The sequence below is a fragment of the Lynx canadensis genome, chromosome B1 (genome assembly GCF_007474595.2).
Source record: "Lynx canadensis isolate LIC74 chromosome B1, mLynCan4.pri.v2, whole genome shotgun sequence".
In the NCBI taxonomy this organism is placed as follows: Eukaryota; Metazoa; Chordata; class Mammalia; order Carnivora; family Felidae; genus Lynx; species Lynx canadensis.
Genome location: NC_044306.2, coordinates 185,864,845 through 185,888,781, shown reverse-complemented (window position 1 = coordinate 185,888,781; position 23,937 = coordinate 185,864,845). Strand labels below are relative to the sequence as shown.

Below are 23,937 nucleotides of genomic sequence, written 5' to 3'. Positions count from 1 at the left end.
ATGATACACTAAATCATTTTTGATGTAATTTTTTGGTTAAAAAAAAATCAGTGTGAAAAGGTATACAGCAGTAGAAGTTCCAAAATTTCCATATAGAAAGAATTCAGTGGCAAGCATGTATTTGGAACATTCTCCAAGCTAGCCTCATAGCTATCGCTATCATCCTCAATTCCATTAAGACTCTCCTTGAGTCTTTGACTGTTGCGCTTGTTTTTTGTGGCTGTTGGCATTCCTCGACTTCCTTTGCTTGTGGCCACATCCCTCCAATCTGTGCGTCTTCACATCTGCCCCCGTGTGTCTTCTCTTCTCTCTCAAACCTCCCTCTGCCTTTCTTTTATAATACACTTGTCATAGATTTAGAGCCAACCAAGATAATCTGGGATGATCTCATCCCAACATTCTTAACTTAATCACATTTGCAAAGACCCTTTTTCCAAATAAAACAATATTCACAGGTTCTAGGAATTTGACATGGACATATCTTTTGTGTCACCATTCAACCCACTACCTAACGTAAAATAGCACCTACCCATTCACACCACCATCATTCTGTATTTCCCATCCCGCAGTGTCCTTTTTCATAGCATTTGTTATCATTTTACATGCTAAGATCCTCTTCCTTACTTATCATGTGTCTCCCCCATGAGAATGGGAGCTTCTTGAGAACAGACATGTGTTCACTCCTCTGTCTCCAGCAGGAGGATAGCACCTGTCACCAAGCTGGCTCCCCTGCCAGGATTGCTCTTTTCCCCATTCTTCTCACAAACAGCACTGGGGGTGCGAGGCCGGCTTGGCATTCTGTCTTTCCTTCTCTCTGCCCCTCCCGTGCTCTCTCTCTCTGAAAAATAAATAAACATACGTACATAAATAAATAAATAAATAAATAAATAAATAAATGTCATCCGCCCTGAGGGCTTCCTCTGTCATCTATTAGCCCAACAAAAGGCCACAGCTGGATTGCTGAAAGAAATGTCAGAAATTTCAGATGAGATTTTACTCCAGCCAAGTCTCTTCCCTACTCCTGTATTCTCTTTCTTAACCCCCTTTCCTGATCTCTGCCCCTCTTACATGCCCTCATAGCAGCCTGTTCTTTCTCCACACAGCATTTAGCATACTGTTTTTGTAAACTGCCTATTTGTCTGTAAGTTCCATCTCATCATAATCTCCACGAGGGTAAGAACCTTGAGCTCTTTGCAGAGTTCTGTGCATTGTTCTACCAAATTAGAGAACCCAAGGGAGTCATGAAACCCCCTCAAATTTGTAGACAGTCGGTCATAAATGCAGGTAGCCTGGGGACCCCCGAAATATGGCTGGCATCTGAAGTGAGGGCAGTTTTATGGAGGACTGACCCCTTAACTTGTGGAATCTGTGCTAACTCTAGATGGTTAGTGCCAGAATTGAACTGTACTATACCAGTTGGTGTAGGAATATCTGTCCTGAATCATCCAAAGGCTCCTTGCTTCCGGGTGCATAAAACTTCAGGCTCCCAACAAAGACTGGATTTCAAATACAGGTATACAAAGGCCCCATAAAATAGCAGCAGTGCATTCTCTATTTTCTTATTAAAGGAGCATTATTTTCAAAGCGATGACAACATTAGACCTGGTGCACTTAGGCCTGCGTTAGGATGTTCTAAATACATAGGTATTGTAGAATGAGATTGTGGGAGTGGTGACAAGTTTCATTTAAAGATCTTGCCTCTTCTAAACCCTGACTACTATAAAAAAAAAAAATGCACTCCTAAGGGAATAGTCCATGGGAACAACGTGAAAACTGAGATGTTGAGGGTGCTTGGCTGACTTGGTTGGTGGAGTATGCGACTCTTCACCTCGGGTTTGTGAATTCAATACCTGTAGTGGGCATGGAGTTTACTTGAAATTAAAAAAATAAAAAAATAAAAAAAAAATTTAGAGAAACTGAGATGTTGACACAGGGCATATTTTGTCATGTTTGTGTAAATGTTTAAGTCTGCTTTGACTGACTGATTTGATAACGAACACTGTCTTTACCAAGTACCTTTTAAGTTAGATGTTTTATGTACATGGAATGAGTCAAACCTATAGTTCCAAGGTTTTGATGAGATACAAGAGTTTTAGCAAATAATATCATATTGGGAAAGCTCTATAGAAATGTTAATATTTTTACTTTCTCATTTCTGAGTTAAAAATAAGGTGCTTTGAAATGAAAAGATTACACTACAATTATTAATAATTGGAAAAGTCTTTTTAAATTTTATATTATTTTGGAGAGAGTGAGAGAGAGTGCATGAGCAGGGGAGGGGGCAGAGGGAGAGAGAACCTTAAGCAGGCTCCATGCTCCCCAGGGGCTTGGGGCTTGATCCCACGACCCTAGGATTATCACCTGAGCTGAAATCAAGAGGCAGATGCTCAGCCAAATGAGCCACCCAGGCGCCCCTGGATAAGTCTTTTAAAAGCCTTTTTGATATACTTCCCAGAAACTGAGAAAATGAAAAACTCAAAGGAGGACCTGAATGAGGTAACTGATGATTGATCATAAAAATAATTTGGGGTAATGAAATAAAATACTCTGTGATGTTTAGCATATATTTTGAAAGAAGATCAAAGATTTGAGTGACATTGCTATTATAAAATGTTTCCCATGTTCATCTATTTATTTGAACAGATTTTCTCAATGTTTATGCCTATAAAAACTAAAACTACAAATAGAACTGATGCGGAACCCTGCCTTATCTAACAATAAGTAATATTCCTATGCTAACACGTAAACTACTGACAAAAATATTCATTTTTGAATACATTTTGAATACACTAAAGGATACATTTCCAAAAAAAATAGGTCAGAGGGAGTTATATCAGACTAATCCTTTATAGATAAAAATGATAAACTTTGGGGAAAATATAAAAACAATTACTGGGGCACCTAGGTGGCTCAGTAGGTTGAGTGTCCACCTTTGGCTCAGGTCATGATCTTGTGGTTCGTGAATTTGAGCCCTGCATCAGGCTCTGTGCTGACAGCTCAGAGCCTGGAGCCTGCTTCATTCAGATTCTGTGTCTCCCTCTCTCTCGGCCTCTCCCCCACTCACGCTCTGTCTGTCTGTCTCTCTCTCTCAAAAATAAATAAACGTTTAAAAAAATTTTTAATAAAAAAATTTTTTTTTGAGGATACTGGAAAGCAACCAAAAGCAGTTAGGCAGTGATTGAAGGGATGGCCACTCTTCAAAGAATTGAAATATAACAAGTGTGATTTATGCTTATACATCTTTTCATGTGAAATCACTGCTTAGTCTGTTCTGTGAAAGTACAGTACAGTACAGTGGGAACTCAATCAGAAAGCCACAGTCTTAACAGCTTAAGAATGGAGTCTGGGGCTCCCAAGATAGCTGAAAATTGAGGACAGAAATCCTGAAAAGGAAGGAATAACAGAGGGAGAAAGCTCCAAAATCTACACATATACCCCACCTGAAAAATTGGTTGATTCTTAAACTCTGAGTGCATAAGGGAGACTCCATGGAGCCCAGCAAAAAGCAGCATCAGGATTATTGAAAGAAATGATCAGAATTTTCAGGTGGAATTTGACTCTAGTTTAGTTAACTACATACCAGAACATATCAACACTCATCAGAGGAAGATAATTGAATTTCCAGTATACAATGTGATGATACAATATATCATCCACAATATACAACATCCATAAGAAGGTGACATATATGCAAGAAATGGGAAATGGGAAAGAAATGGGAAAGTTTGACTCATAGTCAAGAAAAAAAAGTAATCAATAGAAACTGACTCTAAAATAACTCAGATACAAGAATTAGCAAAGACTTAACACCTATACGTATATTCAAGGACTTCAAAATATATATGCCATAATGAATTAACAGATGAAAAATGTTAGCAGATATATAGAAACTCTTAAAAAAAAAAAAGAACCAAATGGAAATTCTAGAACTGAAAAGTACAAAATTTGAAATATGCCCACTGAGTAGGTTTAATTGCTAATTAGAATGGCTGAAGGGTTGGTGAATTTAAAAACAGGTAATGAGAAATTATACTATCTGAAAAACAGAGCTAAAAACTGTTGGGGCACCTGGGTGGCTCACTGGGTTAAGCATCCAACTCCTGATTTCAGCTCAGGTCATGATCTCACATTTCATGGCTTTGAGCCCTGCATTGGACTCCATGCTGACAGTATAGAGCCTTCTTGGGATTCTCTGTCTCTCCCTCTCTGCCCCTCCCTCACTCATGCTTTTTCTGTCTCAAAATAAAAACAAGAAAAAATTTTAAAAAAACTATTGAAAAAAATTAACAGAGCCCTAATGTTAGGACAATATCAAAGAGTCTAACATATATATATGTAATAGGTATCCCAGAATGGCATAGAAAAAAAAGCTTGAAAAAATAATGGCTGAGATTTTTCCAATTTTTCTGGAATACATAAATCTACAGGTCTGAGCAACCTAAGCAAAACTGAAGCAGGATATAGATAAAGAAATTCATATCAAGAGCATCATGATCAAGCTATTGAAAAGCAAGGATTAAGAAAAAATCTTAAAGGCAGCTACAAAAAAATGACCTAGTGCAAGCTGGCTGGGTGTGTGGAAGGACATAATTCAGATAAAATGAAGGGTAGAGGACAATGAAATTACTCTTGATTTTGGCTCAGGTCATGATCCCAGGGTTGTGGGATAGAGCCCTGCCTGGGGCTGCACACTGGGCATGGACCTGCTTGGGATTCTCTCTCTCTCTCTCTCTCTCTCTCTCTCTCTCAAATAAACCTTAAAAATGAAGGAGGAATAAAGATAACTTCAGATCAATGAAAATTTAGAATTTATCACCAATGGATTTACTTTACCAGAAGTCCTTTAAAAACTTCGTCAGAGGGAAGGTAAATTATACTCGTTGGAAACTCAGATCTTCAGGAAGGAAGGAAGAACACTGGAAATGGTAAATATGGGGGCAAATATAAAAGATAATACATTCTTTTCTTAATTTCTTTATAAGACATGTAATTGTTTAAGACAAAACTTATTCACTATATTTAAATATATGTGGGTCTAGTATATGTGACAACAATAACATAAAGGATGGGGGATAAATAGAATGACCCTTTTGCAAGGTTCTTATATTTTACATCAAGTGCTACAATATAAGCTTTATGTGCACTAAGATAATTTAAGGATGCATACAGTAAGTGCTAGGATAAACACTCAAAATTAATGTAAAGAGGTTTAGCAGAAGGTCAATAGAGGAACTAAGATGAAATATGAAGAAATATGATTAACCCAAAAGAAAGCAAGAAAGGAAGAACAGAGGAACAAAAATTATGAAAAAAATAAAATACAAATTGCAAATGACAGTAAACGAAATCCGAACACATTAACATTACATTAATGTAAGTAAACTAAAAACACCAATTGAAAGGCAGAAATTATCAGACTAAATGTAAATAATAAAACCAAGAGGGGCGCCTGGGTGGCGCAGTCGGTTAAGCGTCCGACTTCAGCCAGGTCACGATCTCGCGGTCCGTGAGTTTGAGCCCCGCGTCGGGCTCTGGGCTGATGGCTCAGAGCCTGGAGCCTGTTTCCGATTCTGTGTCTCCCTCTCTCTCTGCCCCTCCCCCGTTCATGCTCTGTCTCTCTCTGTCCCAAAAATAAATAAACGTTGAAAAAAAAATTTTTTTAAATAAAAAATAAAACCAAGAACCAACTATAAGTTATTTACAGGAGATGTATACTTATTTACAAACATGCATACGTAAAGACACAAATATATTGAAAAGAAAAGGATGGAAAAAGATTTACCAGGCAAACAGTAAGCCTAAGAAAAGTGGACTGGGGCGCCTGGGTGGCGCAGTCGGTTAAGCGTCTGACTTCAGCCAGGTCACGATCTCGCGGTCCGTGAGTTCGAATCCCGCGTCAGGCTCTGGGCTGATGGCTCAGAGCCTGGAGCCCGTTTCCGATTCTGTGTCTCCCTCTCTCTCTGCCCCTCCCCCGTTCATGCTCTGTCTCTCTCTGTCCCAAAAATAAATAAACGTTGAAAAAAAAATTTTTTTTAAAAGAAAAGTGGAGTGATTTTATTACTGTCAGACAATATAGACTTCAAGGTAGGAGTATTACAAGGGATGAGCGACAGTTTATTACAAAATAAAGAAAGGGCCAGATCATCAGGAAGAAATAAAAACCTAACTGAAGACATAAAAAACCTGTGTCTACACCTAATACCACAATTTCAAAACTATATAAGGCAGGGGCACCTGGGTGGCTCAGTCAGTTAAGCATTTGACTTTGGCTTGGGTCATGATCTCATGGTTCATGAGTTTAAGCCCCGCTTTAGGCTCTGTGCTCTCAGCACAGAGCCCACTTTGGATCTTCTATCCCTTCAGTCTCTCTTCCCCTCCCCTGTTTATGCTCTCTCTCTCTCAAAAATAAATACACATTAAATATATATATATATATGTATGTGTATATACATGTATGTACATATATATATGTATAAAGCAAAACCTCACCAAACTAAAAGAAGAAATAGACAAATCTACAATCATAGTTAGATTGTAACCCTCATCTCAGTGAGTGATAGAGTAACTATATTTAAAATCCATAAGGATATAGTTGATGCAAATAACACTATAAATACTGAATTGATATTTATAGAAACAATTGATAGTTATAGAACCACTCAACTGCAGAATACACAGTCTTTTTATTGATTGATTGATCTCTGTACTATTTTATTTTATTTTATTTATTTTATTTACATCCAAATTAGTTAGCATATAGTGCAACAATGATTTCAGGAGTAGATTCCTTAATGCCCCTCACCCATTTAGCCCATCCCCCTTCCCACAACCCCTCCAGTAACCCTCTGTTTGTTCTCCATATTTATGAGTCTCTTCTGTTTTGTCCCCCTCCCTGTTTTTATATATTTTTTTGTTTCCTGTCCCTTATGTTCATCTGTTTTGTTTCTTAAAGTCCTCATATGAGTGAAGTCATATGATTTTTGTCTTTCTCTGACTGACTAATTTCACTTAGCATAATACCCTCCAGTTCCATTCACGTAGTTGCAAATGGCAAGATTTCATTCTTTTTGATTGCCAAGTAATACTCCATTGTGTGTGTGTGTGTGTGTGTGTGTGTGTGTGTGTGTGTGTATCACATCATCTTTATCCATTCATCCATCGATGGACATTTGGGCTCTTTCCATACTCTGGCTATTGTTGATAGTGCTGCTATAAACTTGGGGGTGCATGTGTCCCTTCAAAACAGTACACCTGCATCCCATGGATAAATGCCTAATAGTACAATTGCTGGGTCGTAGGGTAGTTCTATTTTTAGTTTTTTTGAGGAACCTCCATACTGTCTTCCAGAGTGGCTGCACCAGTTTGCATTCCCAAGAACACACATTCTTTTTAAAGAGCACACAGAATGTTCATTAAGGTAGATAATATGCTGAGCTATGAAATAAGTCTCAATAAACTTCAAAAAAGGTTGAAATCTTAGTGTATCTTCTCTGACCACAGCACAATTAAATTAGAAATCAATTAATGATTTCTAGGAAAACCCCTAAATATTTGGAAATTACACACACACTTCAGAGCAGTCAAAAAGAAACCATACAGGAAATAAAATTAATTTTTAAATGAATGAAAATTAAAGCACAACATAGCAAACATTGTGGATGCAGATAAAGCAGTGCATAGAGGGAAAGGCATAGCTTTAAACACTTATATTTTAAAAAATTAGAGAGGTCCAAAATCAATAATACACTCTTCTACTCTACCCAACTTGAAAAAGAAGAGGAAATCAAATCCCAATTAAGTAGCAAGAAGGAAATAATAAGCACAAATATCAGTGAACTAGAAAACAGAAAATCAGTGGAACCAAAAGATGGCTTTTTGGAAAGATTCTTAAAAATGATAAGCTTCTAGCTAAATTAGTCATAATAAAAAGAGACAAAATACAACCAATATCCAAAATGTCTGAACAAAGAACAAGGTCCTTGCTGTCATGGGCTTGTAGTGGGAGTAACAAAAGTTAGTCACAGAAATAATGATGGTGGTAAACTCTTTGAGAAAATTCTGCGGTGGAGGAGAGGCTGATTGGGGTTCCGGGGGTGGAGGGGGGGGGGGGGCTCCTAGACGGAAGTAAATGAAAGCCAACCGCTCCAAGGCACCCACCCCACTTCACATCTTCCGGCGCTGGCAGCGGCAGGTGGCGGCCCCGCCCCGCGCCCCGCCTACCTCCGCCCCCGCCCTTCTGCGCCGGCGCAGGGTTGGCCCGAGGTGGGGCGCGGCTGGCGGCTGCGCGGGGACAACTGCCGGGCCCGCGCGGAGCGGGGCCGCGAGTTTGTGAGGTGATCTCGCCCCGACCCAGCGGCTCCGGTCCCCCGCGATGTCGAGACCAGAGCCGGGCAGCTCGCCTCTCTGAGCTGGTCCCAGCGCGGACGGCACGGAGGGAGGCCATGGCGGAGTCCTCCGAGCCCGGGCTGCGGGCGTCAGCCGGCGGCGGGAGCTTGGAGGAGGAGGACGAGGAGGAGCGGGAGCCGCTGCTGCCGCGGTTCGCCTGGGCCCAGCCGCCTAAGGGCGCCCCCGGGAGCGCCGTCAGGCTCGTGGAGGCTGCCGGCGAGGAGGGCGCGGCCTCCCCTCGCGAGGCTGGAGACGAGGAACTGCTGCTCCCGTCCCGGGACGCGCCCAGCCGCTCCTCCTGGGGCCTGGGGGTCCTCTCGGGCTCGCCCACCCACCCGAACCGGAAACCGCCCCTGGGTGCAGGTGCGACTCGGCCCCAATCTCCACCCCGCGGTCCTCCCTGCGCGCGCGTCGCCGCCCAGCCCCTCCCGGGGTCCCACCTCTGCCCCACACCAGCCCTTGCCTGGTAGGAGAGGCAGTTAGCCGGGCATCCTTCCCATGCGGAGCACAGACCCGGGGCCGGTCGAAGCTTGGACACCTTCCCTTTCTCTCTGCTCCCCAGTTTCCTTGCACCTTTTCCAGGGGCCTTAGGCCACCTCACTTAAGGCCCGAGGTTGTCGTTAAACTCTGACCCTTGAGGCCTCTCCTAAGAGTAAGCCTCAACTTTTGCAATCAGACACTGAAAGAAAAAAAAAAAAAAACAAAAAACCCAAACTTAGCATGGTAACATGACGTAAGTCGTTTCTCAAGTTTGGACTTGAGTTTTGGAATAAGCAGCCTGAACTATCAGGAAAGTTCCCGGAGTTGTGAATTTGCAAGGCAGATGGATGACGGCAGAGAGCCGGAGAGCAAGAATATCTAGTTGCCACTGCGACACGTTTCAAAACTTCTTGCAGTTAATGTTATTGTGACGTTAGCCAGAGGGGGCAGAGGCAGTTGAATTTCTCCAGCTGCTATCTCGTGCGCAAAGTTTTCTTTCTGGAACCATTTGTATTCTTGTACTTTAAGAAGGGGGCGGGGACTTTTTCACTATCGAATGGACTGGTAGCCTCAGGTGGAAACGAGGATAATTGATAGGATGTTGAAAATTAATCAAGGGTAAGCATGCTATTGCAGGCATGGATATTTGTCGATGAAGGATTTTTTGGCAGGTCGAGTCGAGTTAGCCTAATCTGGTAGTAAAACAGAGTGGGCTTGTATGAATCATAGCTGGAGATGAGACGGGCTAGTTTGTAAAATTCGGATAACACCTATTTGTTGGTGGTTAGGATGGTTTAAGTGAGATGGTGTGTGCACTGTGCCTGTAGAACTCCCTGGATGACAGCTTGAAGAAAAGCCACAGAAATTGTACTTGTCATTACTACTGCTTAGTCTTTCTGGAGTCTTTAGATTTTACATGTCCTGCTGTCAGTACACTAATGGGCCTCCCACAATTTAAGAAAGTTTGGATGGAATAGGTTATTCAAGTCGTAGGTGAACTGAACATTCAGACACTCTCAAGCAGATACATCGGAGAGGCCTCGGAGAAGCAGACGATTTCCTGTTCAGGTGTTTCATGAATAAAGCTTTAGCAGACTGGTCTGACATGCAGGTCTGTTGCCACTGTGTTAGCTAACAGGTGCATTGACGTTGAACAGAAGAAATGTGATGATCACAAATGGACCCACATTCCCCCAGCTGTGTAATGTGTTTTTGTATTACCTAGAATCCCTTCTGTGAAGTAACTAAGATCTGTGTGGCTAGCTTCCTTTTTGCTGCCTTAAATTTACCTGTGTAGCTAGATTTTAAAAGAGCCTGAAACCTTGAGTGAGAGGGAGAGAGAGGGAATCACAAGCAGGCTCTGTACTGCCAGCACAGAGCCCTGTGTGGGGTCCAGTCTCAGGACCATGAGATCATGACCTGGGTCAGATGCTTACCTGACTGAGCCACCCAGGTGCCCCGGAAAGTGAGATCTTGTAAACAAATAGTATTAAGGCTAGAAAAAGTAACTGGGATAGAATATAGTACTCATAATACAAATGGATTACTAAAGAGAATTCCTACGTTCCAAAATGGTAATAATTTATTTATATCACGGTTTACATTTTGCGGAGATCTCTCTTTGTGTAGTTCATTAATTCTTACAGCAGCACGGCAAGTTAGTTGTTACTCCTTGTTGTGAGAATTGAAAATGAATAAAACTGTAGTGACTAGTACATAGAAGTTCAGAGGTAAGCCAAAGGCAAGTATACAGGAAGTGGTAAAGCCAGACTGAGCCTAGCCCTTCTTTTTGTGTCCTGCACTTTTTCCATTTTGCTGTAGATCCCGAGTATTGTAAAATAGTTGTTATTTTTGGTGATTTATTAATGGAGGTCTTGTTTTTAATGGATTTAAAAATAGTTTTGAATTTCAATGAGTATTTAAACATTTCAAACCAGTCTCCTAAAAAGTTTATGATTGAGTAATGTAACTAGATTTTTAAGTTATTTATTTTGAGAGAGAGAGCATGCAAGTCAGTGAGGGGCAGAGAGAGAGAGAGACAGAGGCAGAGACAGAGAAGTGGGGCTCACCCAGGGCTCATGTTTTAGCCAAAGCAGGGCTTGAGCTCACCCAGTGTGGGACTCGAACTCAAACTGCGAGATAATAACCTGAGCCAAAGTCAGAAGCTTAACGACTGAGCCGCCCAGGCGAGTTCCATTAACTTCCTTTGTCCTTTAGCATCCAATTTCCATGAAGCCACCTCACTAGTTCTAAGAAATTCTTGCATTTAGATGAATATTAACATCATTTATCTTACGCTCAATGCATGAGCCTTTATGCTTAACTATTTTGTCTATGTAAATAAGAGCTTTACGTGGAAGAGTATCTGTTACCTTTACTTGAGCAAGACATTGACAGTCTGGGACCAGCATAAACATAGTATTGTTGGGTCAGTGTCAAAGTAGAAAGATTAGTGGCATTCATTCGTTAGTTGTCATTTTAATCAGTGAGTTGGAGAGTCATAAAGATGATAATACCTAGGTAACAGTATATGAAGGGCATAGTTCTGTGCCCTTCACTTATATTAATATATAACTAACCCCACGAAGTGAGTTTTATTTTTTATTCTCATTTTAAGGAAGCACAGAGAGGTGAAGTGACTTTTCCAGGATCCCAGTTAACACAAACCAGGAGCACTTACCAGTTTTGTTGGAGAGCCTACAAGTAGAGAATGGTGTTAGAATATACTAGGAACTGGGGCGCCTGGGTGGCGCAGTTGGTTAAGCGTCCGACTTTAGCCAGGTCACGATCTCACGGTCCGTGAGTTCGAGCCCCGCGTCGGGCTCTGGGCTGATGGCTCGGAGCCTGGAGCCTGTTTCCGATTCTGTGTCTCCCTCTGTCTCTGCCCCTCCCCCGTTCATGCTCTGTCTCTCTCTGTCCCAAAAATAAATAAACGTGGAAAAAAAAAAAAAAAAGAATATACTAGGAACTGCCAAAGTCAACGGAAGTGTGTATTTAAAAGCCTTTTAATGATTCATGGTGGCTTATGAATGTATGAACAAAATAGCATCATTTAAAAATAAGGAAGAAAGACGAGGGTGGGAACTGAGGTAATGAAATAAATAAGGTGGAGGCCATCATAGTACACAGCATGCACAGGAGATGCTTGCTGCAGGAAGCCCACAAATCTGATGTTTAAAGTTACAGAAAGAAGCACAATGTGCCCATAAAGGTAAAGCAGCTATTGGAATCTAAACTGACCTGACAAAGGATAACCTGTCGTGTATCTTTTGGAGAAGAGACTATGTACTGAATAGTATCTTTGTAATAAAAGTGATGAATTTCATAGGAGTATTTCTCATAACCTCCTTGAAGCCCATTTTAATAAAGGAATTCTAATGGACGGTGCTCTCAGTATTGCCAGATCCAGATCCTAGACACTGATAATCTGGCTGAATTTAGAGGACAATATTAGAAGAGTAGATGTCCTATGCGTCTTGACAGTTATCCATAACTGAGCTATTGAAAGATGGTGAGCAGCTACCTCTCACTGTCAAGCGGTTATTGCTCAACCAGTAATTAGAAGACGCTTATTCTTTGTTTTCCGTGTATTGCCGAGATGCATCATTCTCAAATGCTTGAGTGCCTGCTGTGTGCCAGTGGAAGTTGAGGCCTCGGGACACAGTGGTGACCGGATAGCAAATGGATGCCCAGTCACCAGCCTTGTCCCACAGAGCTTTATAGTAATGGAGGGAATGGTCAATTAAAACAGACAGTTCCCACAGCTGATCTATTTGGGTGGGGAGAACTGAGGATTCCATTGAGCTGTGCCCTGGATTTAGGGGCCTGGGAACACTTAGCAGAGGAAGGAGCATCCAACTCGAGGCCTGAAGGATGACGGGCACTTGAACCTCCGAGGCAGTGTTCAGATCACCAGACTGGTGAGCTAACGACTTTTCTCTTTAGAAAATTCTGGTCAGTGGGTAAGATACAACCCAACCCTCAAGTGAGGAGGGACTTGTTTTGATATGTTGCCACATGTCCTTATATGAAAGGTTTATAAAATGGATTCTCTTAATTCCATTTTCAATTCTGCTTCCTAAAGGACCAGTGATAAGGCTTACATGTGGTTAAGGGCAGAGTTTGTTAATAAATAATTTTCAGGCTTATTGAGGGCCTGCTATGTACCAGGCACTGTTTTAAGCACTTGGAATGTATCAGCAAAACAAAAATGTCTGCCCTTCTTGGATTTGGATCATTTTGTTACAGTGTTACAGGTGATCAGATGGAGTTGAAGGATCAGTAAGAATTAGCCTGGGAAGGAAGCTTGGAACATACTGGGGAGCAGCATTGGCAAATGTTGAGAGTGTGTGCTGGGTATCTGGTGAAAGTGAGGAGCTCAAACAGGACCAGAGCTGGACTAGAAGGTCACCACTTCTTGGAGGAGACCTGAAGGGAATACACAGAGGTGGAATTGAGATTTTCCTCAGAAAATCCTTTGATACAGAGACAAATCAAAACCCTGATAGTTTATTCCTTAAAAGGAGCAACAGTGATTTTGCCGGAAAAAAAAGGTTTTCTTCATTAAAGAAAATGTAACTAACCATGGCCCTCAACTATTAAAAATCAAAACTAGCAATGACGACAGGCCTTCAACCCAAATCTCCAGAGCACTCACAGCATGAAGCGCCGTAAGTTTTGGAGAGATCCTCCAACTTAAACTAATTGCCACATGTACAGTTAAGTAAATGAAGAAAGCTTTAGAATGTAATTGTGAGTTATGAGTTCAAGAAAAATTATCTCCTAAAAAACAGTTCCTTTGATTTTAGAACAGTTGGTAGGTAGTCATTTTTTCCAGCAGCAATTTGGATAGCAGGACCAGTTGTCTTTTAAGCGTCATTCTAGATAGTGATGGTAAATCCAGGACATCTTCAAAGAACGCCCATTTTCATGTGGGGAGATTATCTCATTTATTTAAAAGAGTTGCTCAATAAGGGACAAATTAAAGAGAAAGGGATTAAGAACATCCTGGCTGGTTTTATAGGAATGGTTCTGCTTGATCTGATTTTGGTTGAAACTGAATTAGTATGCAGTTATTATAATAATAATTATTATATTGGTTATTATTATTCAGAGTATAAGCATGGGCTCCATGAGAGCAACAAAGGCAGGTTGTTACATGATGAACTCATAAAGCTTAGCCCGTAAAACAATTTGATAACATTTAATAGTAATACCGGCCAAGTCTACACGTAGTTTCCGCAAGAACCGCTCAAGTACAGCATGGGAGAGACCAAGAGTGGTCCAAGTTCAGTATGCATTAGTAGTATGACCAGATTTCTAAACAACTAATGTGACACCAGAGTGCTTCTCATTTTGGTATACTGTCAATGCTGAGAGATGTGTCTTCCCTGCAATGGGTTGCTTGATTCCGGAGACCATATTTCATAAGGGGGCACATTGAAAACCTGAGGCATGAAATAAGAGGGCAACTCGTGTGCTGAAAAGCCTGAAAACACTTCCATATGGGAGGAGGCAAGAGTAGAGGAGACTTAGGGGAACATGAAACGATCGTCAGCTTTTTGAAGGGCTCTTCCTGTAGAGAAAGGAGTAAGTACGCTTTTGTTTTGCTCCAGATAGCAGGTCTAGGACATGGTGTGAAACTACAGGAGACTTAATTTCTGGAAAAGGAAGAAGCTTATACATTGTTTCGCTTCCAAATAAAAGGATCACAAAAAAAGTAGTGATGTCTTGTTGAAAGTGTTTAAACATTTCCCCCGAAGACCACCTCCTAGTGACCACCTCCTAGTGATGTATTGTAAAAAGTACACTAGTGCTAGGGGCAGGGTTGAAATAAAAAACTTTCCAACTTCTTTCTTATTAAGAGGCTTCGCCTAGGGGCACCTGGGTGGCTCAGTGGGTTAAGTTTTCGACTTCAGCTCAGGTCATGATCTCATGGTTCCTTTGTTCGAGCCCGGTGTTGGGCTCTGCACTGACAGTGCCTGGGATTCTCTCTCTTCCTCTTTCTGCCCCTCCCCGACTCACTCTCTCAAAATGAACTTAAAAAAAAAAAAAAAAAAAGCCTTTGCCTAGAAGAAATCTCATTTGACTAATGATCATTATTACTGGCATATTCTAGTACATAAATAATACTTCATTTATTCAGTTAAATATTAAGTACCCACTAAATGCTGACTCCTCATCCAGGTGCTCAGGATATACAGTGAATAAAGAAAGACTAAGTTTCTCCATTCTTAATTATTTTCACGGGATAGATAAGGATTAGGAATTATCACATCAATTGTAGTGATGTAACTAAAATACTTGGATTATTTATTCATTTAAGTAGGTTAAATATGCCCAATAGTACTTTTTGTAGCATTTTTCTTAGCACATACTTTTAAAAATTAGTAACAAAAAAAATTTATTTCCGTCTAAATGAAGGGCAAATTTTAAAATAAGTAAGTTTATGTTTTGAATTTTCATAATGTTGAATGCATGTAATAGCATTTAAATACCTTCCAAAGTAAAATATGAATAATTTTTGCCTTGTGTACCACTTTAAATGATTAATTGTTCATTCATTTTGCAAGTGTTTATTGATTACCTGTTATGTTCCAAGAACTATAAAAGTTCTGGGTTGGGGCACCTGACTCTTGGTTTCGGCTCAGGTCATGATCTCATGATTAGTGGGATTGAGCTCCATGTCAGGCTCTGTGCTGACAGTGAGGAGCCTGCTCGGGATTCTCTCTCTCCCTTTCTCTCTGCTCCTCCCCTGCTCATGTGTACATGTGCACGCTTGCTGTCTCTCTCTCTTAAAATAAATAAACTTAAAAAAAAATGATTACTATAGCTTCTCTGTCAAGTATAGAGAAGGCGTGGGTGAAAGAGGGAAAGCAGTTAAGAGAGTCTTACAATAATCTAGGTGAGAGTTGATAGTCCCTTGAATCACATGGAAGGAATGGAGATGGTGAGAGGTGATTGGATTCTGGAGTTCACGTAAGGTAGAGCCATGCGAACTACCGATGGATTAGATGTTGGAGGTGAGACTATAAGATCATGGGTGATTCCAAGGATTTCCATGAGCAACTGGAAGATTTGGAGTTGCCAATAACTGAAATAGGGAAACCTGAGAGGGAAGCAGTCAGGTGGAGTTATAAAGAGAAGAATTGAGTTTTGGGTGGTAAAATTTGAGCTGTCCATTAAACATCCAAGTAGAGATGTTGAATATCGTAGTCTGGAGTTGAAGGTAGAAGTCCAGGCTTGACAAATAAATTTGGGAGTCATCAGTGTTGATAATGAAGAGGAGAGGACCATGAACTGAATCTGGGGCATCCTAAAGGTAAACTGTCACGAGGTAAAAGTGAGCCAACAAAGAGACTGAAAAAGAGGAGCCAATGAAATGGAAAAACCTGGAGAAGGGGCATCCTGGAAGCCATGTGAAGGAGGAAGGAGTGATTAACAGGGTCAAATGGTGGCACTGGTCAAGGAAGATAAGTTCTGAGGTTAGATTTAGCAATATGGATGTCACTGTGTACCTCAACAAAAGTTTTATCAATGGAGTGGTTGGGACAGAAACCTAATTGAAATGGGTTCAAGAGAGAGTCGAGGCAGAAATGTTGGAGATATTAAATGTAAATAACTATAGAGACCTTCTGCTATACAGGGGATCAAAGAAATGAGGGAATATCTAGGAGTAACGTGGGAGTAAGTAGATTTAGGCTGAGAAATATTACAGCATGCTTAGTATGGTGATAGAAGTGATCCAATAAAGAGGGAAATATTGATGCAGGGAAGGATTGCTGAAGAAATGTCCTGGAATCATCAGGAAGAGATAGGGTCTAGGACACAAAGTGGATGAGTTGATCTTCAAGCTTAGTTCGTCTGTAGTAACAGGTGGAAGACAGGATGTTGTGGGCAGATGTGGTGTGGAGGGCTGATGATACTGATTTCTGATTGCATCTGTTAAGGATCGTCTGAGAAAGAGGGGGTGTTGGAAATGTGGAGAGGGGGGAGGTTATGAGAGAGTTGCCCAGAACAGTGGGAGAAACGGTACCAGGAGTTGTCCTAGTTCAGGTTACTAGAACAACATACCATAGACTGAGTGGTTTAAACAACAGACATTTCTTTCTCCCAGTCCTGGAGGCTGGAAAGTCTAAGATGAAGTTTCACGATCAGGGCTGGGAAGTCCAAGATGAGTCCAAGATCAAGGCTTTCCTGCTGGCTGGCAGATGACCACCTTCTCATTGTGTCCTCACGTGGCACAGGGCGAGAGAGAGCATGCTCTTGGCATTGATCCTGTTGTGGGGGCCCTACCCTCATGACCTCACCTAAACCTGATTACCTCCCACAGATTCCATCTCTCAGTACAATTCCATGGGGAGTTAGGGCTTGAACATACCTTGGGAGGACACAGAGATTCAGTCCGAAACAGGAACGTAGTGTGCTTCCCAGGTGGCATGGAGGACCCACCTGAGGTTTGTGGGGATGCATTTACATTAAAGTGAGCTCTCAGGCCTTGTGTTTGTGTATGTTTGTGTAGTCAAGTTCAGCTATCCAGGCCTGGGTGTACTCTGCAGACAGTTGAGTTTAACCAGTTGAGTTTAATGGGATTTTTCCAGGTGACCATGATAAGGGGAGGGAGGAAAAGAAGAGTGATTATATGATGCCTGCCCGTAATTTAATTAAGCTGGCCAGCGAGGGATGTGAGGACGCAGAGATCAGTAGCAGCATGGGAGGTCAGTGCCTTGTGGGTCCTAGTGGGATGGAATAATTTTTGAACTCAGGGTACTAGAGGGAACGAACGAGGAAGATAAAAGGTGCTTGAAATGGAAAGGTGTGGGGAGGTTGCAGGTATTGGTGATGACAGATCTGAGGTGTGACCACAGCTGGAAGGGGAGGTGGAATGGAGAACAGAATCACTGGAAGAGAGGAGGAATTCAGAGCACTCGGAGGTATTAGTATGATTATTTCAACAAATAGGGATTTTGTTTTTCATGCGTCAGTACTTGAACTTTAAAGAGAAGTGGGGTTGGGGGAAAAAAGCGAGGATCCAAGCAGCCCATGTGATACTTGATTACATTTTTTCTTAAACCTAGAGAAGGAGCATCCTGGAAGCCATGTGATGGCTTTTGTTCTTCTGTACCTTAATGTCCTAATGCTGATAACCTAACCCAGTATCACAGGTCCCTATCACAAGCATTCTCATAGCTGGCCTTTCTTCGTCACGTTCCATATCAACATTGATTTTTTAATGCAATAATTGTTGGTTCTTCAGCATTGAATACGTTCCTGGATGATCCTGAATTTGCTGATGTTATATTGAAAGCAGAGCAAGCAATAGAATTTGGAGTTTTTCCAGAAAGAATCTCTCAAGGTTCAAGTGGAAGTTACTTTGTGAAGGATCCTAAGAGGGTGAGAATTTCACAGATCTACTGTATATAACAGAAAATTTGGAAAACACTAATTTAAATGTGGAGTCATTATGAGGTTCTGAAGCTATTTTCCTAATCTGATTGCACCCTCTTTTCAAAAATAAAGGTGGGGGGTTGTTTTGTGTTTAACTAGAGCATTCTGCTATTTAGAAATAGCGCTATTCATTTTAAGTCACAGTTTGCTTTCCTATTTTAGTACTTGGTTTCAAGCAATTACGGAATGTTCACATTCAGCTATAGATTTGTTGAGTTTATATTCGTAAGTCCTTACTTTACAGTATCTATATTAGCCAAGCAAAGTAGAAATTTAAACTTTCAAAGGCTTGCCCTAGGAATATTTGCCAGCATTATGCCAGAGGAACCTGGGCAGCCTGAAGCTTGAAGGCATTGGAATGTGACATCGTGAAATGAACCAAAGTAGAATTCTAGGGCAGAAAAGAGAAGTTGATATGGGACTTTGTTCCAATTAGTCTAGATTTTCAGAAATCTGTATTATTATCTTTAAAAGCTTCCTGAATGATACATAACCAGCAGTTCTTCAGGAGTAAAAAAGGTTATGATTTCATCCTAATATTCTTTGCAAAGATCCAAGTTACATTTTAAAACAGTCTTTTTTGGGATTTAAATATATATATATATATATATATATATATGTATATATATATATACACACATATATATACATATACATATATATGCACATATATATCTGTATATATATGTGTATATATATATATATATATATATATGGTAATGTCAGTCTCTCAGTCTTTCCTCCAAGTTTGATTTAGTAATTTTTTCTTCTTAACTTTTTACTAGTGACTCAGATTTTATTGCATTATAAAGCAATTATGTACTTAAAATTATAGTAAGATTTTTATTTCTTGTCTAAGGATAATTCACCCTCTAAATTTAATATGAATATATTTTATCAGACCAGTAATAAAGATTATAGACTTTAGACATCCATGGGCAAATTTTTTTTTAAGAGGAGAAAATTTATTTAAAATGATTCACAAAAAAAATAACTGGAAAAAGATTAGGGTAGGAGAATCTGACAACATAGATATTCACTATATCCTATCATTACCTTTATATTTTAGAGATGACTTTTTGTCATTGGCTTTATTAGTTCATTTAACAAATGCTTGAATGCCTACCGTGTACCAGGCACTGTTCTGAGTACTTGGGATACAGCCCTAACAAAGTCCTTGCCCTTTAGAATGTACATCTAGTGAGAAAGTAGCTGATAAGTACACACATAATATGGATATTTAATAGATACTATCTGACCTAGAGCAGTAGTTTCAAACATTATGAAATCAGCAGAACCCTTTCTTAAGTTGGAAGTCCAGTAATAAAACAAGTGAAGTCAAAGTTAATCTAGTTAAGTGGTAGGGGGTCTTAGAGCCCTACTCTCATTTCCCCTCTCACCTTTCCTAGTGTTGCTGAGAGCACAGTTTGAAAACTACTAGCCCAAAGGATTACTGATTTTACATTGTTAAATGAGAATGGATATAAAAACACAATGAGAACTAAACCTCTTAATATTTAAGGGTTATGTCCAAATCTGGTGGGAAGAAATAGAAAAAGATTACCAAAATGCATTTTATGGGTTATCATCTCTCTATATTAAAAGTCTCAGAAAATGTCTCCTATTTTATATAGAAAATTATTGGTGTATTTAAACCCAAATCAGAAGAGCCTTATGGTCAACTGAATCCAAAATGGACCAAATATGTTCATAAGGTCTGCTGCCCTTGCTGCTTCGGTAGAGGCTGCCTGCTTCCTAATCAGGGATACCTTTCTGAAGCTGGTGCCTCCCTTGTGGATGAAAAGCTGCATCTGAATATTGTACCTAAAACAAAGGTAAAGGAGAAAATTGGTTTTCATTATGTGCTTCTAATTTATAGTCTACTTCTCTGCAAACACTTTAGTGATATTTCTGATGACAGAACCTGAAGTTGAGCCCTTGTTTTGGTAATCCGGAGACATGAGTAACCGATAAATTGATTCTGGGGGAGATGCTCAAAGTGTCCAAGCAAGTCTCCCTGGCTGCTGATGCCTAGATGATGCTGACGACAAGACAAGAAGAGAAAGAACTAACATTTAGAAGGCAGAAGAATATCGGTGTTCTAGAAATTCTTTCTATTTAGCCTTTATGAATTTTTACTTGAAGACTTCCTCAGAATATCCATTCCTAATTCTACATCTCAGAATGATTACTTCTTTCTTCTACTGGCCAGTTTTAAGCTGCCTCTCTCAAAAATATGTGCCATTTAACTGACTTTGCAAAATCCCTAAGCCTTTCTAGTTTAGATTCTCTGCACCATTTAGGATTGGGTTGAACTTCGCTGATTTATAGCTTTAGAGTGTGTTTCATGGTGTATATGAGTAGAAACACTATAATGCAAATTCTCATAACCATTTTTCTAAACTGTGTGTTTCTAGGTGGTTTGGCTTGTCAGTGAGACATTTAACTACAGTGCAATTGACCGTGCAAAATCTAGAGGCAAAAAGTATGCTTTAGAGAAAGTGCCAAAAGTAGGTAGAAAATTCCATCGGATAGGACTCCCCCCTAAGGTAAGTTACTGTGAGAAACTTTATTTGGGGGGACAATTCCGCATGTATTACCTGAGTATTGTGTGCTGTAGGCTGTGGATAATGATAATAAAGAAAATAGTTTTTTCATTCTCAAAGAGCTTTCAGTGAACAAGCAATCTCAGTGTGATATGAGAAAGCTGTTAGGATGGTTAAATTCTCAGAGAGGATAGAGGAGAGATGTCTAACCCAGCTTGGAGGACTGGGGATACTGTTTCCAGGAGGAGTTTGCATCTAAGGCTTTATAAAGTAATGGCTAAAAGCACAGACTTAAGTTTCTCTCACAGCCCCTCTACCAGTTAGCTCTGAGCCCTTGGGCAAGTTGCTTGCTCCTTAAGCCCCAGTTTCTATAAACTGGGATGAGAAAAACTACCTCTTGAGGTTGTGAGATAAAATGAAGAAATTCACGTCAAGTACTTGGTATGTGCCTGGCACATAGTGTAAAGTAAGTGGTAGTAATTCTTGTTTACGGACTACATAATGCATTTTGTTTTTTCTTATCACTTTTAGATAAACCTAAGGATTGGTTAGCAGCTGGCTAAGCAGGAGTGGGAAGGGTTAATGGGAAGGCATTCTAGAAAAACTTCAGGCTTTTATATATGTGTGTGTGTGTGTGTGTGTGTGTGTATATATGTATATACAATTTATATATTTTTTTAATTTTATATTTTACATTTTTACATTATATATATGTAATATGTATGTGTATGTAATATGTATATGTAATATATGCATGTATATATATGTATGTACATATATGTAAGTGTATATATATATGTAATTTGTGTGTATATATATATATGTATGTGTGTATATATATATATATATATATATATATATGTGTGTGTGTGTATATGTAATGTGACCTGTGATTTTGTTTTGTGGTTGCTATGCCTAGCATATATCTAGATAAAAGAATTTGAATAGAAATTCATGGTTAACTTAAATTGTTTTTAAAATTATACTCCAAGTAAGGAGGAAGTTTGAAAATTTTTACAAGGCCTGTTATTCCTTGGATATGATAAAATTAAGTGTGACTAAAGAAAGATATTATTTCCATATTTATGACTACTTATTAAGTGCTTTAAAGAAAACCTTTTAGATATATAGTTAAAATTTCAGGCCAACAATAAGAACATAGTGTTAGGATAAGAAATAGATTTTCTTTGTGGTTATTTGTATTTATGAGACCAACCAGGTAACCCATGTGTCCTGTGCCATAAATACATTTAGTAATATTAATGACAGAAATGCCTTTTAAAACAGACATATCTTCAAGGAAAGGATTTTCTTAAAAACCACTTAAAACCATGTTATGATTGATTGATTAATTCTTTAAAATTTGTGACCGGATCTTTAATCTGCAAAGTTGAAGAATTCATTTAAAAAAATAAGGATATATTCCATATTTTATGTTGTAAAAAATATCCCAAAGTATTTCTTCAATAAGATAAAAGTATGCACGGTTAGGGGCGCCTGGGTGGCGCAGTCGGTTAAGCGTCCGACTTCAGCCAGGTCACGATCTCGCGGTCCGGGAGTTCGAGCCCCGCGTCGGGCTCTGGGCTGATGGCTCAGAGCCTGGAGCCTGTTTCCGATTCTGTGTCTCCCTCTGTCTCTGCCCCTCCCCCGTTCATGCTCTGTCTCTCTCTGTCCCAAAAATAAATAAACGTTGAAAAAAAAAAATTAAAAAAAAAAAAAAAAGTATGCACGGTTATTAAATGACCAGGATAGGTGTAATATTTGGCCACTATAATTAAGTTCATTTTAATGAATATTTTTAGAAAACATCAGTCTGAGTTGAGATTTTCACCTTGAGGGCACATGTGCATTTTCTTTTTCAGTTATCCTAAAATAGCTTCCATGCTCCTTAAAAGCCTAGGGTTGAGCATTTTTACTTTGCTATGTATTCTTTATGTGGCTGTTTAAAGTTAGTGTATAAAATAGTTTGATAAATATGGCTTATCTAAATTAGTGTTAACCCTTCTATTTTTCTTATAATGTTTATATAACATTTTATGATGATACTGGTGAGAAATTAAAGAAGTAATTTCTTTGTTCTTGTACTTTCTTTTCTAACTCTAGTTCTTAAAATTATAGATTGGTTCCTTTCAGTTATTTGTTGAAGGTTACAAGGAGGCTGAATATTGGCTTAGGAAATTTGAAGCTGACCCTTTGCCCGAGAATATTAGAAAACAATTTCAGTCACAGTTTGAAAGATTAGTTATTTTGGATTACATCATCAGAAATACAGGTATTGAAGTTCTCTTACTTGTTTACTCAAATCTTGTTAGTTTGCAGATTGTATTCAACTCTTGTTATCGAAATCAAAGACATAAAATTTTGATACAGAAGTCTGGAGGCCACTTTTTCTCTACCTGCCTTGGAAAACAGATGTAGTACTGACTCCCTTGGGCAGAGTTAATCTTGTACTGGAGATTCTAACTCATAGCAGTCTCCTGCCTGGGTGGTAGAGGTCAGTTCTTGTCCCTCCTGGGGAATTTCTTAGCAGCAGGACAAAGCCAGAAATATTATCTGCATAATATGAATAATTAAAACTTGATTGTGTAAATTATTTTAGATGCTTATTTTGACTTTAGGTAACTGTTAGCATAGTCTATAAATACATTAAACTTGATTTTTTTCTGTGCTAGAATGGAGCAGTGGTGTAGATCATCTGAAACAGTGGTTCCCAAATATGGTTCCCTGGACTGGCTGGGTCAGTTTCATGTGGGGACTTGTTACACACGCATCTTTTCAAAAGAGTGCACCCCAGTCCTGCTAAAGCAGAAACTCTGCATAGGGGGCCACCAGTCTGTTTTAACATGTCCTCTCAGTAATTCTGAAGCATGCTGAAATTTGAGAACCACTGGTTCAAAATATTTGCTCACTTATACTAGTTTCTGAAAAAGCATTACATACTTTTCCAGAGTTGCCTTCTTAATTAATGTGGTCTTCGATTAATGTTAAATTTGATGTAGAGTCATAGAGTACTTCTATACAGACATTAGGTGAGAACCTACCCAGAAATTTGCTTGGTAATAGAGGTACATGCTTTTTC

General features: G+C 39.7%; 1 protein-coding gene across 1 annotated transcript in view; it reads left to right on the top strand.

Annotated features, from left to right (window-relative positions):
- The first annotated feature begins 8,269 nt into the window (after positions 1 to 8,269).
- The window catches only part of PI4K2B (phosphatidylinositol 4-kinase type 2 beta), a 32,339-nt gene continuing 16,671 nt past the window's right edge, over positions 8,270 to 23,937 (top strand). Inside the window, exons 1-5 of the mRNA XM_030314102.1 lie at positions 8,270 to 8,748; positions 18,122 to 18,258; positions 19,947 to 20,147; positions 20,730 to 20,861; positions 22,977 to 23,130. Coding sequence (XP_030169962.1) covers positions 8,442 to 8,748; positions 18,122 to 18,258; positions 19,947 to 20,147; positions 20,730 to 20,861; positions 22,977 to 23,130 — 931 coding nt within the window. The 5' untranslated portion in view covers positions 8,270 to 8,441. The remainder of the gene's footprint in view (positions 8,749 to 18,121; positions 18,259 to 19,946; positions 20,148 to 20,729; positions 20,862 to 22,976; positions 23,131 to 23,937) is intronic.